General features: G+C 35.9%; 1 protein-coding gene and 1 long non-coding RNA gene across 3 annotated transcripts in view; one reads left to right on the forward strand and one right to left on the reverse strand.

The window, feature by feature from the left end:
* LOC136394785 (uncharacterized) overlaps nt 1–11,301 on the forward strand; it is a 39,985-nt gene extending 28,684 nt beyond the window's left edge. Inside the window, exon 4 of the long non-coding RNA XR_010749233.1 lies at nt 10,996–11,301. This is a non-coding gene — a long non-coding RNA (uncharacterized lncRNA). The remainder of the gene's footprint in view (nt 1–10,995) is intronic.
* PTPRQ (protein tyrosine phosphatase receptor type Q) overlaps nt 1–17,288 on the reverse strand; it is a 270,501-nt gene that overhangs the window by 6,124 nt on the left and 247,089 nt on the right. For both annotated transcript variants that reach the window (XM_066368486.1, XM_066368485.1), the window contains 5 exons: nt 13,822–13,898; nt 7,266–7,400; nt 6,963–7,088; nt 5,987–6,135; nt 1,971–2,106 (listed from right to left, as the gene is read on the reverse strand). In XM_066368486.1, coding sequence (XP_066224583.1) covers nt 1,971–2,106; nt 5,987–6,135; nt 6,963–7,088; nt 7,266–7,400; nt 13,822–13,898 — 623 coding nt within the window. The remainder of the gene's footprint in view (nt 1–1,970; nt 2,107–5,986; nt 6,136–6,962; nt 7,089–7,265; nt 7,401–13,821; nt 13,899–17,288) is intronic.

Genomic DNA, 17,288 nt, shown 5'->3' on the forward strand with positions numbered 1-17,288 from the left:
AAGACCTCTGGATAAGAATCAGCTACATAATATTGCACGGCCCACTGCAAAATGAGAAATGTTCTCTTTCTCAAAAATTATTAGATTTTCAAGATAATGGAAGCAAACATTAAACCAGGCACAAGGCCCTTTTGAGCATGGGGAGCTGTGAGCTGCATGGGTTTGCATTCCTATGAAGCCAACCCTGGTCAGAAGTCATATTCCATTGTGGAAGTAATGGAAGAGAAGAGTAATATTTATTTGCTCCTTTTAGCATATAAAGGAATGGATATGGATTAAATTTACACTTTACCTAACTATCAGAGCATTGATGTGGCTTAAAAAGATCCCTACTAACAGACTATAGATATTATTTATTATGTAAGCCCAAATGAATGACAAGATAATGGCAGGGGTGACATTCTTTGTGCTTGTAGAATAGGTAATCCATTTGTAGTAAGCTACTTTAAAAAAAATAGAAATAATTTAAAATATGTATTTAACACCACTATCAAAACAGAATTAATCTGTGCTAAGTAAATATCTTATCTTTTAAAAAGACCTAATGATAACATAAAGCCATCACAATTAGCAAGATTTAAAAAAAAATAACTTACCTATCTTATTTATGTTTTTATCTTATTTTGTATACATTTAATAATTTATGTAACTGTACAATCTACAATTAAAAAATAAATACATATGTATTGGAGTTGACTGCTCAAACATTTTTCTTAAAAGGGATGTGCAGTCCAAAAGGTTTGAGGTTTCTGGTCTAGAGCAACATCTTGCTAAGAACATTATGTTCTTTGATGTGGCATTATAGGTTCTGGTATAAAAAAAGGTTCAAGGATTTCACAATCATAGGTTTAGGAAATGTAGCCCATGTGGGAGACTCATTTGTTATTTTCAATGTGCATTAATATAGAGGCTCTAAGAAATTCTAAGAAAACTAATTTAACTTCTCAAACTTATTTAGCACATTTGTTTTCTCACACTTTTAACAACTTTGATGCCCCTCACATTTTCTAGGATGTACCTTGGAAAATACTGTTAGAAAAGATCTGTATATTTACTGTGAGAAAAATCTCTACCTGTATAGCATATAAATTCAATCCAAAAAATACAGATAGGAACATCTTGTATATTATAGTTAGACTTGGGTTTGGCTCTGATAGTTATGAATAGTATAACCGTGGGATATCACTTCACTACTTGGAACATCTGCTTCTGTGTTTGTGAAGCAGAGCCAATAATACTCAGTCTACTGATTAGTTTTATTGGACCTACTTTACAAATAAAGGATTAAACAAGATAATACATGTAAAGAATCTAGTACAGTGCTTGGAACCCACTAGACACCCCATAGAGGAGTTTTTAGTCTTATTATTATTATTATACTATGTGATTTTTTATGAAGAAAAATCTACCTATTGTAGGAATATTTTTAATTCCAAACCAAAACAACAAAACAAAGACTCCCAGTCAATTAATACATAATATAATAATAATTATTGGCACTAATATGCAATTGGGATAAATATAGACAAGTGAATGAAATGTGTAGTACCTCAAAACAGCCAGTATTGTAAACTTTTCCCCTATTATAATTGGAAGCATGTTTACAAAAGAGATTGACTTGATTCATTTTCTAAACTACTCAAACTTGCTAAATGTTAAAAATAAGTCAATTTTATTAATTATTTTCTCTATGCCTAAAAGTGTGAACAAGTTCTGATGATGAGTCAAGTAACATTGTTGAAGGATGACTGTGGCACATGGGCTTTAGTTTTCCCGCAATCTCCATCAGCTGCTCTCCCTAAGACACCCCCTTTCCTTCACACCTTCCCCCAAGGAGGTTTATGGCATAGAAAAAGAGACTTTCTGCTATGCAAAGACAGGTCAAGTCCACATCCGGCCAGACCACTGCCACTAAGATCCTCCCACATAGAAATTTGGGAGTTGATGCTGCACGCAGTGTTAGATCTTACCAGGTTCTGTACCATGCACATTCTTTCACTTCTCAGTTCAGCCACCAGTCCATATATATCCACAAAATCATGATCGTTTATATGCTGTGTCAAGTGGTCCAGTGCAATAAAGACTCCAGTTCTTCCAACTCCAGCACTGCAGCAGAATGACAGTACATGAGAATTATCTAGCAAGAGGTGGTTCATGTTGATGGTGATGAAAAAAATAAGCTACAGTAGCAGTACATTCTAAACAGTTTCTTTTTTATTTGGAGGTAGTTGTTTTTGGGGTTTCTTTGGATTTAAATTATTACCAAGAGTGTTCAGACAAGGCAAGATCATTATTATCAATACTCTTTCAAATATGGTTTTTTTAAAAAAACAAGTAACACTTCTCTTTTCATAATATTTTAAGGGTTGTAGATGAAGAAGTATGGAACAGATTTTAAAAAATATTAAAATTCTTAGCCCTGGCCAGTTGGCTCAGTGGTAGAGCGTTGGCCTGGCGTGCAGGAGTCCTGGGTTTGATTCCTGGATAGGGCACACAGGAGAAGTGCCCATCTGCTTCTCCACCCCTCCTCCTCTCCTTCCTCTCTGTCTTTCTCTTTCCCTCCCACAGCCAAGACTCCATTGAAGCAAAGTTGGCCTGGGCGCTGAGGATGGCTCCATGGCCTCTCCCTCAGGCGCTAGAATGGCTCTGGTTGCAGCAGAGCAATGCCTCAGATGGGCAGAGCATTGCTCCCTGGTGGGCATGCCTGGTGGATCCCAGTCAGGCACATGTGGGAGTCTGTCTGACTGCCTCCCCATTTCCAACTTCAGAAAAATACAAAAATATATATATATTAAAATTCTTAACACCAGAAACTTTGTATTGAACATATTTTTGGTAACCAATAGGAATGCTAAACATTAAAAATGTCAAATATTGGACCCTGGCTGGTTGGTTCAGTGGTAGATTATTGGCCAGGCGTGTGGATGTCCTGGGTTTGATTCCTGGTCAGGGCACACAGAAGAAGTACCCTCCCTCCCTCTTTTTTTTCTTTTCCTCCCTTCCCCTCCCACAGCCATGGCTCAATTGGTTTGCATGCATTGGCCTTAGGCACTACGGATGGCTCCATGGAGCCTCTGCCTCAGGTGCTAAAAATAGCTTGGTTGCAAGCATGGCCCTGATGGGCAGAGCACCGACCCCAGACAGGGTTGCTGGGTGGATCCCAGTTGGGACACATGTGGGAGTCTCTGTCCTTCTATCTCCCCTCCTCTGACTTGGAAAAGAAAAGAAAAGAACATTTTAAATGTCAAATACTTAGCCCAGATAGCATTTTCTCTGCATGATATTGAAAAATTTTCTCAGGTGTTACTACGTTTTCCCACAGGATTTTTCCTCTTTTACTTTCTATACATAATAAAATTGACAAGATATTTTCTTTTAAAATGTTATTTTAATACCCAAGGACAGGTATGTGCTCCACAGAAACTTTTAATTGATAAACCTGACAAGATTAAAAAACTCCCTTTAGAACAATTAGTATTTAAATGATTACTATAGTAAGTAAATATTAAAAATAAAAAAGACATTTTAAAGGTCACCTACTGTTATAAATGTTACTTTAAACAACATGAAGTGCCATTTTTGTAGATAAGAAAAGTTTGAGAAGTCATTGATTTCCTATGATTTGACCTAAGAAATAGTGAGCATTATAATATAAATCCAATTACATAACACATATGCCAGAACAGAGTAATAACTGATTACATCATTCAATATATTGAGTGTCAGACACTGTCTTAGGCATCTAGGGGTGTAACAGCAAACAGTACAAAGTCCATACACATATGAAGCTTGTATCCTAGAGGATGGATTATAGTGTTACACAAACAAACTTGAATAAGTTAGAAAGTGCACCGTGTGGGTATCTGGGACAGGAGCACGGCAGCTGGAAGGAACTAAGAACAGACCTGAGCAGGAGAATGTTCCACATGTTCAGAGAAGAGCGTGGAGATCAGGGCGAGGACAGTGGAGTGGAGTGGAGTGGAGTGGAGTGGAGTGGAGTGGAGAGGTGACAGGGGCCAGGAGTCAGAACTGGTGATTGGATGTGGAATATAAGAGGAACAGGAAGGTCAGCATGAGTTCAGGTTTCTGGAGCAAGCAGAGAAGACTTGCTGTTTACACACAGGACAAGAAGCAGTGAGTTTGGAAACTGAATCAAATGATCAGTTTTGGACACATTTAATTTTCAGAATTTTCTGGTCTTTCAGGTTGTCAGCTGAATTGAAAGTTAACTAGGTAAGTCTATATATAGTTGATTGAAGTGAGAAGTCAGATTTGGAGATAAAAGTTTAGTAGGTTTAGAATTATATTTAAAGGTGATTATTAATATAAGCATACTTTCCCGCCTTTATCTCTTTTATTTATTTAAATCACAAGGGTGAAGGGCTTTCCTTTCCCGATGGGTTTTAGTACCAGTGGCAGTGTATATAGAAGATACGGAGAAGTTAAAGACAACTACTATCTATAATTGTTAATGATGCCAGTTTAAAATCAATCACTAAATTTAGAAGTAAAGTCGTGTCATTTATACAATATACTACTTTGTTAAAAATTTTATGTATATGAAAGGAAAAATGGAACTGATAGCATAAAAATGAGGCCTTTACTTTTTGTTCTATATGCTTTTTTAAATATAAACATTGTTCAGATATTTTATCTTGAGCAAGCATTTATGTATTACTCTTATAACTAAAAGAATCCAAAATATTCCTGAAAGATGTATGATCATTTAAATTACATATTGAGTCATTTCCCCTAAAAAAAAATAAAAAGACTAGATAGATAGATATTTTCTTACTTATTTAACCACATTAATTATAGTATATACACTTATTAGAAAAACTATTAATAAACTAATTATTGGAATTATAATTAATGATCAAATTGATTACTAATGTGCTCAAAAGATACTGCTAATTAAAAATGTTTTTAATGTAAAAGACATACAACATAAAACTGACCGTTTTAACAATGTGTAATGCATAATTCAGTGGCATTAAGCATACTAACACTGGTACAATCATCACCACTGTCAATTTTCAGAACTTTTTCATCATCCCAGACAGAGGCTCTGTATCCATTAAACAGTCACTCCTCATTTCCTTCTCCCCAAAGTCCCTGGTAACCACCATTCTTTCTGTCTCTATTAATTTATCTATTCTAGGCATCTTATGTAAGTGGAATTATAAAACAGTATAACATCCCCATTTTTTATCTAATCTCTTAATGCCAATTGTTGAAGAGAGTCAAGTTGAAATTGATTTAGATACATAATGTTAGAAAACACAAGTCATATCCTTCTGTCCAGGAAAACTCTGAACACTAACCAACCTTAAATTTTATTTTTAAGAGTATTAAAATTTTATATTTAAGAGTTTTAATGAGAAAAAAAATCTCATTTATACTCATAGTCTGTTAACCATGTTCAGAAATTCAAGTCAAAGGAAGACATTTGAATAGCAAAAATATTGTAAAAATTTGGAATTATACTTGGCTTGGTTATTTAACTTGATCTTCATTTTCTTTTATCATTTTTACTCCAGTCTAGAAATTTGCTTTTAAAGAAATGTTTGAATTATAATAACAGTATACTAATACCAATTCAAATAAAAGATCAGATGTTTATTCATAAAATTCATAAAATCTTACATAAACACACTCACATTAATGATGGCCTATAATTTTTAATTTTTAAAAAGCCTGTAAATGCATAATCCAATCAAGAATAAAAGAAAATTTCTGTGCTGCTATATATACTTTTTTTTTTCTTAGACACACTCATCACTCATTTCTGCCATCTGAACTTTTAAAAAGCTACATCTTCATTTATAATGGCCAGTAAAATATCTGAAATGTTAAAGTTGGAATGAATCTACATTAACTCTGCCAGAAAAATAATCAATGGTATCATGATAATAAAAAGACCACACTAAATTTAAAGACTATTTATAGTATCTCATATAAGGTTTGAACAATATATCTTTCTTACCTGCAGTGGACAACCATAGGTGTGGTGTCATGTGCTCTGCTTGCTCGAACCAACTTCACAAAGTGAACTAGAGGGGCACTGTTTTCAGGAACCCCATGCTCAGGCCAAGCAGTAAAGTTACACTGTCGAACAGTCATGCAATCCCCATGCTAAACAAAGTGACAGGTGAAAGAAGCATGATACAATTATTTAAATACCACAATAAATGCTGAAGATAGCTGATATCTTAGCTTTTGAAGGTGATCTTTAAAAAATGACTGTTTACCATACAGAAGAACTGTGTTCTCTTTTATCCTATAAGAAGGGTCTTTTATTACTGCTACCAAAAAGAAAATCGCCTTTTAGTGTGAACAGAAACAATATGAAAGCTTGCAAAGAGATAACAATATAGTTTATATTCAAATGTAGCATAGCATTTTGTAGAATTGGACTAGTAAATTTTGAAACAATTTTGATCCCAAACATAAACACATTCACCGATTATTTAAAACACAGTATTGGTTTCTATTAATGTCAGAAAGTATAAAGATCCTTATATTAATTTCTGTAACTGATAAAGTGGGATCCTATACAATCACTTCTGCATTGGTTCTGAATTAAATAGAAAATCAAATTATTAGGATGTAAACAGAGATAAGTGACTTGAGAAATTCTTGCTTTGAGTCAAAGATTAAAGTTTCTTTATTAAATAAAATAAACCTAATGATCTAGTTGTTTCTTCCTTTTCTTCCCTTATCTACCTAAGAATTTGATGCTTATTGGTTAATATAAACACTAGCCACATGATTTGGAATTCAAGCGCAATGACATAGATACTAAAGTCAGATAACAATTCAAAACTTCTGTTCAAGAAAATAATAGGAAAGCATTGTTGACTATATAAGTATCATTGCAAAAAAGATTTCTAGAAATTAATTTTACTTTAGATATTTAGAGCACTCATATTTAGTCAGGTTTCTGACCCTGTCATTTTTACCCTTTCAATTTTCAGATCCCTGATGGTCCAATCTATTTGAACATCCTCCATTAGCTTTGTAATCACTATATCTCCAAACACGGTCACTGGTTTGTTGTCCTCTGGCCAATACTGATGGCATCTGATCTATATTCAGAGAAAATCACTAGTTATAAGAACCGCTATTATATGGATATATATCACAGTTATTGCTACTAAGTTAAAACTGCCTTATTGATGAGTCACAGTATTAGCTAAAATGCCACACATATAATAACACAATTGTAAAATAACATTTTGTAATAAGATTTTCAAAAAACTTACCCGCCCTTTTTCAAAACACTGTGTTAGCATTACTAATGTTTTTGCTCTGGTTTCCCAAACCATTCTCCAAAAATCCCCAACTGTTCCTGGTAATGGACCTTGAGTAGCAATAAATTCATTTGGACATAAGTAACCCTAGAAGGACATGAATACAATATTGCATCAATATTTACAGATATATAATAGTTTTAAGTTATTGAGCATTATATGAGAAATATACTAGTTATAAAATGATCTAAAATATTATGTAGTTTGACTGATAAGTAATATTAGATACTCAAAATTTCCAACATTAGACGAGATCGGGTGCATTCAGGGTGGTATGGCGGTAGACATAATAATTGAATGACAAGATAACCTGGAGATGTCTTCTTTGAACCTATGTACCCTGATTTATTAATATCACCTCATTAAAATTAATAAAAATTTATTTTAAAAATAAATAAAAATTTCCAACATCAAATTTTAACCTTACAATGTGATTGATATACTATATAACTAATTGTTCTTTTTTTATTTTTTATTTTTATTTATTTATTTATTTTTTGTATTTTTCTGAAGCTGGAAATGGGGAGAGACAGTCAGACAGACTCCCGCATGCGCCCAACCGGGATCCACCCGGCACGCCCACCAGGGGCGATGCTCTGACCACCAGGGGGCGATGCTCTGCCCCTCTGGGGCGTCGCTCTGTTGTGACCAGAGCCACTCTAGCGCCTGGGGCAGAGGCCAAGGAGCCATCCCCAGCGCCCGGGCCATCTTTGCTCCAATGGAGCCTTGGCTGCGGGAGGGGGAAGAGAGAGACAGAGAGGAAGGAGGGGGGGGTGGAGAAGCAAATGGGCGCTTCTCCTATGTGCCCTGGCCGGGAATCGAACCCGGGTCCCCCGCACGCCAGGCTGACACTTTACCGCTGAGCCAACCGGCCAGGGCACTAATTGTTCTTAAAACTTATATTCTAACTTTTCAATAAAACATTTAGGACTACATAAAGAAAACAGCAATAAAGGGGACCTTAATTAAATGCTTAATATATATATGCCAGACAATATACTAACCAATTTATAGTTAGTATTTTAATTCATTTATTTTTATAAAACCCTTGTGAATTAGTATTATTATTATCCTCATTTATGAGATGAAGATAAGGAAGCTTAGACATGTGAATCTGCTCAAGGTTTCACAGTTGGTATGAGTCCAGAGCCGGCATTCTTGCTCATTCCACTATTTTGTCATATATTTATGGGTTTTGCAGATATTTTCATACTCTTCTTCATCAACTTACTTATCTACTTAACCTGTGGCATTAGTAGTTGCTCTCCAGAGCTCTAATCCAAGAGTAATGTGGGGTATAGATCCAGAGACCAGACAGACGGCTGCCAGAGGGAAGAGAAACGGGTTGGGGGACTAGGTGAAAAAAGTGAAGAGATTGCAAAGTACAGGTTGGTAGTTACAGAATAGTCATGGGACGTAAAGTGCAGCACAAAAATATAGTTAATAACATTGTAATGACTATGTATGGTGCCAGGTGCGTACTGGAAATATCAGGGGGATCACTTTTAAAGATGTGATTGTATAACCACTATGCTGTTCACCTTAAACAAATACAAAATATTACTGAATATAAAGTGCAATAGAAAAAAGTAAAAAATAAAAATAAAATGAAGAGGATAAAGAGTAATGTGGGGTAATATAAAAGTTTATTTAACTAATGTAAGACCTGAGATTTGTCTCAAACTCTATTGTGACAGTTGTTGTACATTTTATCAAATTATTCTAAGCCTTGGTCCATTCACCTGGAATGTAAGCAGGCAACTTGAGCTGAATCTGTGGGTTTTTCTTAAAGAAAGGTACTATATTAAAAAAAAAAAAAAGGGGGTAGTAATGGAATTATACCTATTCCAAAAATAAAAATGTTTAAGGAATAGGAATAAAAGGTAAAATTTCTTTTCAAATCAGAATTATCTCAGAAGTCAGAATAGAGTATTATGCAAAGATAATATACATTTTAAATTTAAAGCAATTTATTTTACTTGAAAGAATAATGAGGCACTTTCAGTGATTCTTGCAAATCACAGTGCTAGCCAGTAACAGTCTCTGGGATAACACTTGGAGTTTCTTAAATACATTATATGTTAAAGCATCTCTGTTTTTCCAGTCTTGGTTGAAGTAAATATGACTATTAAATTATTTTACATTGTAAAAGTTTAGGATTTTTTAAGCTAAAAAAGAAATATATATTCAGTACACAATATTTCTCCCAATCATTTGCATGTCACTTTTTTCAGGGACTCAATGTCCTTAGGTATAATACTCTCTCATAATGGGAACAAATCTGATATTTCTGATATTATTATTGCTCTTTTGCATCATAAACTTTTTTAGCATCATAACATTTTTTGTGTGTGTGACAGAGAGAGAGAGAGAGACAGACAGAGAGAGGGACAGATAGAGGCAGACAAGCAGGAAGGGAGAGAGATGAGAAGCATCAATTCTTTGTTGCAGCCCTTAGTTGTTCACTGATTGCTTCGGGGACTACGGCAGAGCGAGTGACCCCTTGCTCAAACCAGCAAACTTGGGCTAAAGCCAGCAACCCTGGGCTCAAGCCAGCGACCATGGGGTCATGTCTATGAGCCCACGCTCAAGCCAGTGACCCCACGCTCAAGCTGGTGAGCTTCTGCTCAAGCCAGATGAGCCTGTGCTCAAGCCAGCTCCTTTGGGGTTTCGAACTTGGGTCCTTCACATTTCAGTCCAATGCTCTATCCACTGCACCATTGCCTGGTCAGGCCAGTATCATAACTTTCCATCTTCTATCTTTAATTATGGTAAAAATTATTCTCAAGTTAATATAAATTTCAGACATCCAGTTGACAAGATAGATAATTTTTAGGGTTTGGGGTCTTCTTCTTATCCCATTACACAGTGTTTTCATTGTTAGCATTCTTGAAAACATTGCTAAACTCATTCATATACTTAGTGGCTGTTTTCAGGATGCAATATATCTTTTCCTCCCTACCTCTCTCCCATAGTCCATTCTTCATAAAAGTTTTCCAAGCTCTCTGTGAGTCCTAGCTCCAGGAGCACAATTCCCAAGAACACCCAAAGGCAGAGGGATGCAATATTTATATTGATGGTGTATATGTGTACGTATTTAGATAGATAGATATGTTATGTATTTTTAATTAATTAATTTTTAAGTGAGAAGATAGGAGAGAGTGAGACAGACTCCCATATGTGCACCTCCTGGGATCCACCATGCAACCCCTGTCTGGGGCTGATGTTTGAATCAACCAAGCTGTCCTCATTGCCTGAGGCCAATGCTCGGACCACCTGAGCTATCCTCAGCACCCCATGCTGACACTGAAACCAACTGAGCCATTGGTTGCAAGAGGAGAAGAGGGAGAGAAGAAGGAGAGAAGAGGGAGAGAGAGGGAAAGAGAAGCAGATAGTTGCTTCTTTTGTGTGTCCTGACTGGGATTTGAACCTGGGATGTCCATATGCCAGGCCAACACTCTATCCACTGAGCGTATCAGCCAGGGCCACACTGATGGAATATTTATCTAGCTACAGACCCTGGCCTGGAGTTCCCCAGCCTTGAAGTATATCCCGCAGACTACTTGCTGGTGCTCCCCTTTCCCTTTCTGAGACCTCATTTTTTTGCTTTCCAATCAGCATACACTCGTTGTTTTGCTTTCTTCCCTACCTCCCTTTATAATTCTCCTTCCCTTTCCTCTAGCTTCTGAAGAAACAAGCATCCAGAATCCATTTGTAGATGGAGTCTGTCTTTTGCTCCTGGTACAACTGTTCATGAACTTTCAGATGGATGCGCCATGGAACTAAACTGGGGAGTTGGGGGAAACTGAGATGTTGGACTCCTTTCTGATGTGAAGACTGTCTGAATTTGGAGATGGATAAGTGAGGGCCACCATACTGTCATGGTTTTGTCTACTCCTATCTGTTTTTGTCATCTCAAGCAAAGGAGACTTCCCTGAAAGTAAGACTACAGTACATATACTGCTCACTCCAATACTGACAGCTGCCTTAATGTGCTTTACATTTGGGCCTGCTTACCATGCAGCTCAGTAATGAGGCATGCCATTGAATTTGGGTTATAGTGATCTTGTTGTAAGACTTATATTATAACATCATTTGATTACATATATATATATTCAGATTTCTAAATGTATTGTTTATCTTGCATTATCATCTTCTCATAGTTGTCTCCTGACAACCTATAATATTAGAGGTCATAGTGGGGGTTCAAGAATATATTCCTTTGCTTATGTCATCTGTGTGGTTCAGTTAAACCTACTAAAACTGTCTGGTGTCCTTCCTAATCATATTCATATTTTATGCTGTCACCTTATATCTTGTTAACATTAGAGCAGTGGTCCCCAACCCCTGGGCCACAGACCAGTACCAGTCTGTGGGCCATTTGGTACTGGTCTGCAGAGAAAGAATAAATAACTTACATTATTTCCATTTTATTTATATTTAAGTCTGAACGATGTTTTATTTTTAAAAAATGGGCAGATTCCCTCTGTTACATCCATCTAAGACTCACTCTTGATGCTTGTCTTGGTCACGTGATACATTTATCCATCCCACCCTAAAGGCCGGTCTGTGAAAATATTTTCTGACATTAAACCAGTCTGTGGCCCAAAAAAGGTTGGGGACCACTGCATTAAAGGATGTGAAATATTAATTTGTATCTATTTATTAGTAAATTTAAAAAATGGTACTATCTATAGGTTACTGATATAACTATTTGCTTTTTCCTGTTCTATGATTTCACAAGACATAGGATCATTAGAACACTGATTAAATTTAAATATCTAAATGCATATATGCCTCAATATGTGAATCAAAGTAAAACTTCAACATGTTATAGTTTAAGCTACAATGAAAATTAGTAAGCACAGGATTTCACCAAAATCTTTAGAGGAAAATTATATTTTCAAGAGAATCAATCACTTGGTAAATAGATAAAATATATATCATAATAATAAACGTGTTTTTTAATACAGATTTAAAGTTCTAGCATAAAATAGGGTGACATTCAAAGGATGCCTTAACTTCCTCAATCCCCCTACACTGCTTTCCTATTGAATAATCTTAAATTCTCCCATTCTACATTCTTTTCACAGTAAGACCCAATATATGATTGGTATTTTGGAGAGATTGTCAACCAATATAGAATTTAGAATAAATCACCTACTCAAACAGAGTCTTGGAGGTAATAGGACACAGAACACTTACATTTGATGTTGGAGAAAGGATTGAGCATTACATAAACAGAGCCCCAATGGAACCAAGGGAAAGGCAGGCCTGGGTGAGAAGGCCCATGAATAAGAAAAAAATAAAAGGCCTATAGGAGTGTGGGAAGAAGAAGAAACCATCAAGTATCTGTAAGATCGCCATGATAAAGATGATAAACCTAGCTATGTATTAGAATTGAACCCAGTGGGAGAAAATATAAGGAATAGAGCTCATCAAAGAAACAAACATCAGTAAGAGTTGATCAGAAATAGAATCATATGCCTTAGAATGCAGTGGATGAAACATTGCCAAGAGAAGCAACATCTAATTATCAGAAATTTTAGAATACCAAGGTGAATTGTTGAATTAACCACAAGGGCAATTTCTATTCTGAAATTTTGTGGATGTATCAACTTAGGTAGAGATCTTGTATGCAAAGAAGGTTTCTATGTACCTCTGATAGTGATGAGGATTGATAGAACAAAAGAGCCATGGAGAATGAGAGGGAGAGAGATCCCTAACAACTTGGTTTCATTCCATTTCAATCCAATTCAGTAAGCATTTATTATCTGTAATTGTGAGACAGTATACTAGGCATGTCATGATTCCCCCATGATGGTTCATTTAAGACATATTAAAAATTTTTTTAAAAATTTTATTCATTTTAGAGTTAGAGAGAAAGAGAGAAGGGGGGAGGATCAGGAAGCAGCAACTCCCATATGAGCCTTGACCAGACAAGCATAGGGTTTTGAAATGGTGACCTCAGCATTCCAGGTTGATGCTTTATCCACTGCGCCACCACAGGCCAGGCACATTTAAAATATGTTTACTGAGTAACTACAATACAGTTCACATTCGACAAGAAGGTGAGGATAGGGAAAAGAACATGGCATCATAGACCCCTTAAAAGAAAGTAAATCTAGAAGGGAAGAAAAATATAATAGATTTTCATATTATATAAACATGACTGTCTATTTGACTAATTTTTCTTTGAGATACTGGCAGGACTCGTTGTACACAAAGAATATATTGAAAAAGCATATGAAATAGTAAAAAGAACAAGCGGCTATGTAACCTGCCAGTTACTAGTGAAATGATTGTTGGAATATTGAAATCTCTATTAGGAGCCTCCATTCCCCATCTATAAAATGGGAGTACACAGCTGTAAGGAACTGGCACCTCAAGATCCAATGAGAGATCTCAAGGTTGTAATGAATTTGTTGTTTTAAATAGTTGAAAGAGTAATATAATTTCAATATTTCTGTTGTATAAAAATACAACATATACAAAAATAGCAACTTACAGAAACATAGCTGGCATTAATATAATCCGATCCTGGAATACTGGCATCGGCTATCAGCTTCACTCTGTTGTTATTATCTGAAAAAAATATATAAGAAATCAATGCTAACTCAATTTTAAATGTCACTACTTTTTTTTAACCATAAACATAATACAAAGTTTATGATATAACATTCTATATTACAGGTGGGTGTACAACTAAAGTGAAAGTTCTCTCAGCCTATATTGCCACCACCTAGAAACAAGAACTACTCTTTTGTACTTGCATATGTTTCCAGAATTTTCTGTATATCCCAACAGAAAATTAATCACAGGGGAATGATATACACTTTGTTCTGAAAAATTGCTTTTTTCATTTACCTGTATCATTCCATATCAAACTAAACAAAGATACTTAGCTCATTATTTTAGGGAGCCAGGTAGTATTTCATTGTTTGAACATGTCATATTCAAAGATTTAAATTAATCTCATTTTGCTTTATAAAATGCTGAATAAACACAAATGAACATTTTGCATGTGTGTTGGAACATATTTTCACAATACATTACCAAAAATAAAATTTCCAAATCATATTATGCATCTCAAATTTTGAAATATATTCCAAAATTGTTCTCTAGTTATATCAATTCATACTCTGAACAAAAATGTTTCAACAATTCTGTTTCCTCTTACTTTTACTACCACATTATATTATCAAATATTTTAATTTGTGATCTTTTGATGGATACAAATTAATATCTCATAGTATTTTTTTAAGTGAAAGGAGGGGAGATAGTGAGACAGACATCCCCCATGTGCCTGTACCAGGATCCACCTGGCAACCCCCATCTGGGGCTGATGCTGGAATCAACTGAGACACTAGTTGCAAGAAGAGGAGAGAGAGAGAGAGAAGGGGGAGAGGGAAGGGGAGAAAAGCAGATGGTCACTTCTCATGTGTGCCCTGACCAGGGATCAAACCTGGGACATCCGCATGCCAGGAACACTCTATCCACTAAGCTAACCTTCCAGGGCCAGTATTTCATAGTATTTATTTATTTATTTTTAATTAATTTATTTTTTTGTATTTTTCTCAAGTTGGAAATGGGGAGGCAGTCAGACAGACTCCCGCATGCACCTGACTGGGATCCACCCGGCATGCCCACCAGGGGCAATGCTCTGCCCATCTGGGGCATTGCTTTGCTGCAACCAGGGCCATTCTAGTGTCTGAGGTAGAGGCCATGGAGCCATCCTCAGCACCCTGGCCAACTTTGCTCCAATGGAGCCTTGGCTGCAGGAGAGGAAGAGAGAGACAGACAGGAAGGAGAGGGGGAGGAGTGGAGAAGCAGATGGCGCCTCTCCTGTGTGCCCTGGCTGGGAATTGAACCCGGGACTCTTGCACACCAGGCTGACGCTCCACCACTGAGCCAACCGGCCAGGGCCCATAGTATTTATTTTTATCTCAAGTAAATTTGAGTTTCTCTGCTTATGTATTGGCCATTACAAATACCTTTTATATTACTGACTTTTTATATTATACCATTTTCCTATTCTAAATAAAATACTAAAATCAAAGGTTATATGTGGCCTATTAGAGTATGTATTAAACTTTTCTTCTTAGTTTGTCGTTTGTCTTTGAATCTATCAGTCTAGCTAGCTATCTTACATTCATATAATTTATTTTTGTAATCAAAATTTTTTTTTCTTTTCATTATGGCTTCATTATAGCTTCTTTTGTCATTTATGCAAAGGTTTTTGTCAACAATATTCTTATTTTTATTTTATTCTATATTTTTTAGCGAGACAGAGAGAGGGAGAGAAAGAGAGAAATGCAGACAGGCAGGAAGAAAGAGAGATGAGAAGCATCAACTCCTAGTTGTAGCACCTAGTTGTCCATTGTCCATTGATTGCTTTCTCATATGTGCCTTAATAGGGGGATAGAGCGGTGGGAGGAGCTCTACCCGAGCCAGTGACCCCTTGCTCAATCCAGTGGCCTTGGGCTTCAAGCCAGTGACCATTGGTCATGTCTATGATCCCATGTTCAAGCCAGTGACCTTGGGGGTTTCTAATCTGGATCCTCAGCATCCCAGGCCGACATTCTATCCACTGCACCACCACCCGGTCAGGCAACAATATTCTTATTTTCACAAATTAATTCATAGTTTCTTCTGAAACTTTAATGTGTTTTCCTGCTTTTGTTTCAAATATGTCAATCTTTAAGCCATTGGGATTTATTTATTTATTTGTTTATTTACCTATTTATTTATTTATTTTTCACAATGAGGTAAATCTATTCTTTGTTGTTTGTTTGCTTATGGCCATTTGAAGTGACACATAGTCAGATTTTTTAACACTTCACCTTTCCTCTTATTCAAAATATCACATTTCTCATATACTAGATTTTTTTGTATATTTAGGTCTATTTCTAGACTATTTATTCTCTTCTATTAATATATCTGCCTAATCTTTATTTAATACCAAACTTTAATTTACGATTCTCTAGAATATTTTAGAATCTGCAAGAATCCATAAAAGAGTAGTGTTCTTAACATGTTCACCAAGACCAAGTTGGCCCCATCACCATGCCAAATCCCTGAAAAATGCAACCCAGCCACAGTTCAGTCTGTTAGGAGCTGTCACAGGGAGCAGGAGTCCAGGAAAAGTCCACATCCAGGAAAAGTCCTCATGGCACTGGAGTTGTTGTCACCATTCTATACTTTGCAGCTCATGTCCGAGTCCCAATGACCACTGCTTCTAGCTGGTAATGATTCAGGACAGGAGTGTGGTGGTTACGGGGGGTGGGGGGAAGGAAGGAAGAAGAGGGAGAGGGGGAGGGGTAACAAAGAAAACTGGATAGAGGGTGACGGAGGATGATCTCTCTTTGGGTGATGGGTATGCAACAGAACTAAATGACAAGATAACCTGGAAATGTTTTCTTTGAATATATGTACCCGGATTTATTGATGTCACCCCATTAAAATAAAAATTTATTTATATAAAAAAAGGATATTTTAGAATCTGGAAAAAGTGAATAACCCCTATTTATTAATTTTCTTCAAAAATATACTTTTCCAGAGAAATTTTTTTACTAACTGGTATTATAATTACAATGTCCAGTGCTAATTTTAACTAAACATGAAAATGATAAAAGTAAAATATCCATTACTACTTAATTCTTTGAAGGTTTATTATTCTTTCTTTTGTCTCTCTCTCTCTTTTTTTTTTAACTTCAATGGGAAGGCACTCAATAATGAAGGTAAAATAGGAAAATGGGTTGGGGTGTGAATTCCAGATGATCTATCTACCATAAATACAGCCTTAGTGAATTGTTTGGCTTTTCTGCTCATTTGTTACCCCAGCTATAATATGTAGCTATCATATTTATTTTATAAAATCCTCTTGAGACAAATTTATTTGAAAGCCTATAGTAAGCACTCAGTACATTTTCTCATATTCTTAAACCTAAGCACATAATTATATAGTAAAATGAT

Source organism: Saccopteryx leptura, chromosome 2 (assembly GCF_036850995.1).
Source record: "Saccopteryx leptura isolate mSacLep1 chromosome 2, mSacLep1_pri_phased_curated, whole genome shotgun sequence".
Lineage (NCBI taxonomy): Eukaryota > Metazoa > Chordata > Mammalia > Chiroptera > Emballonuridae > Saccopteryx > Saccopteryx leptura.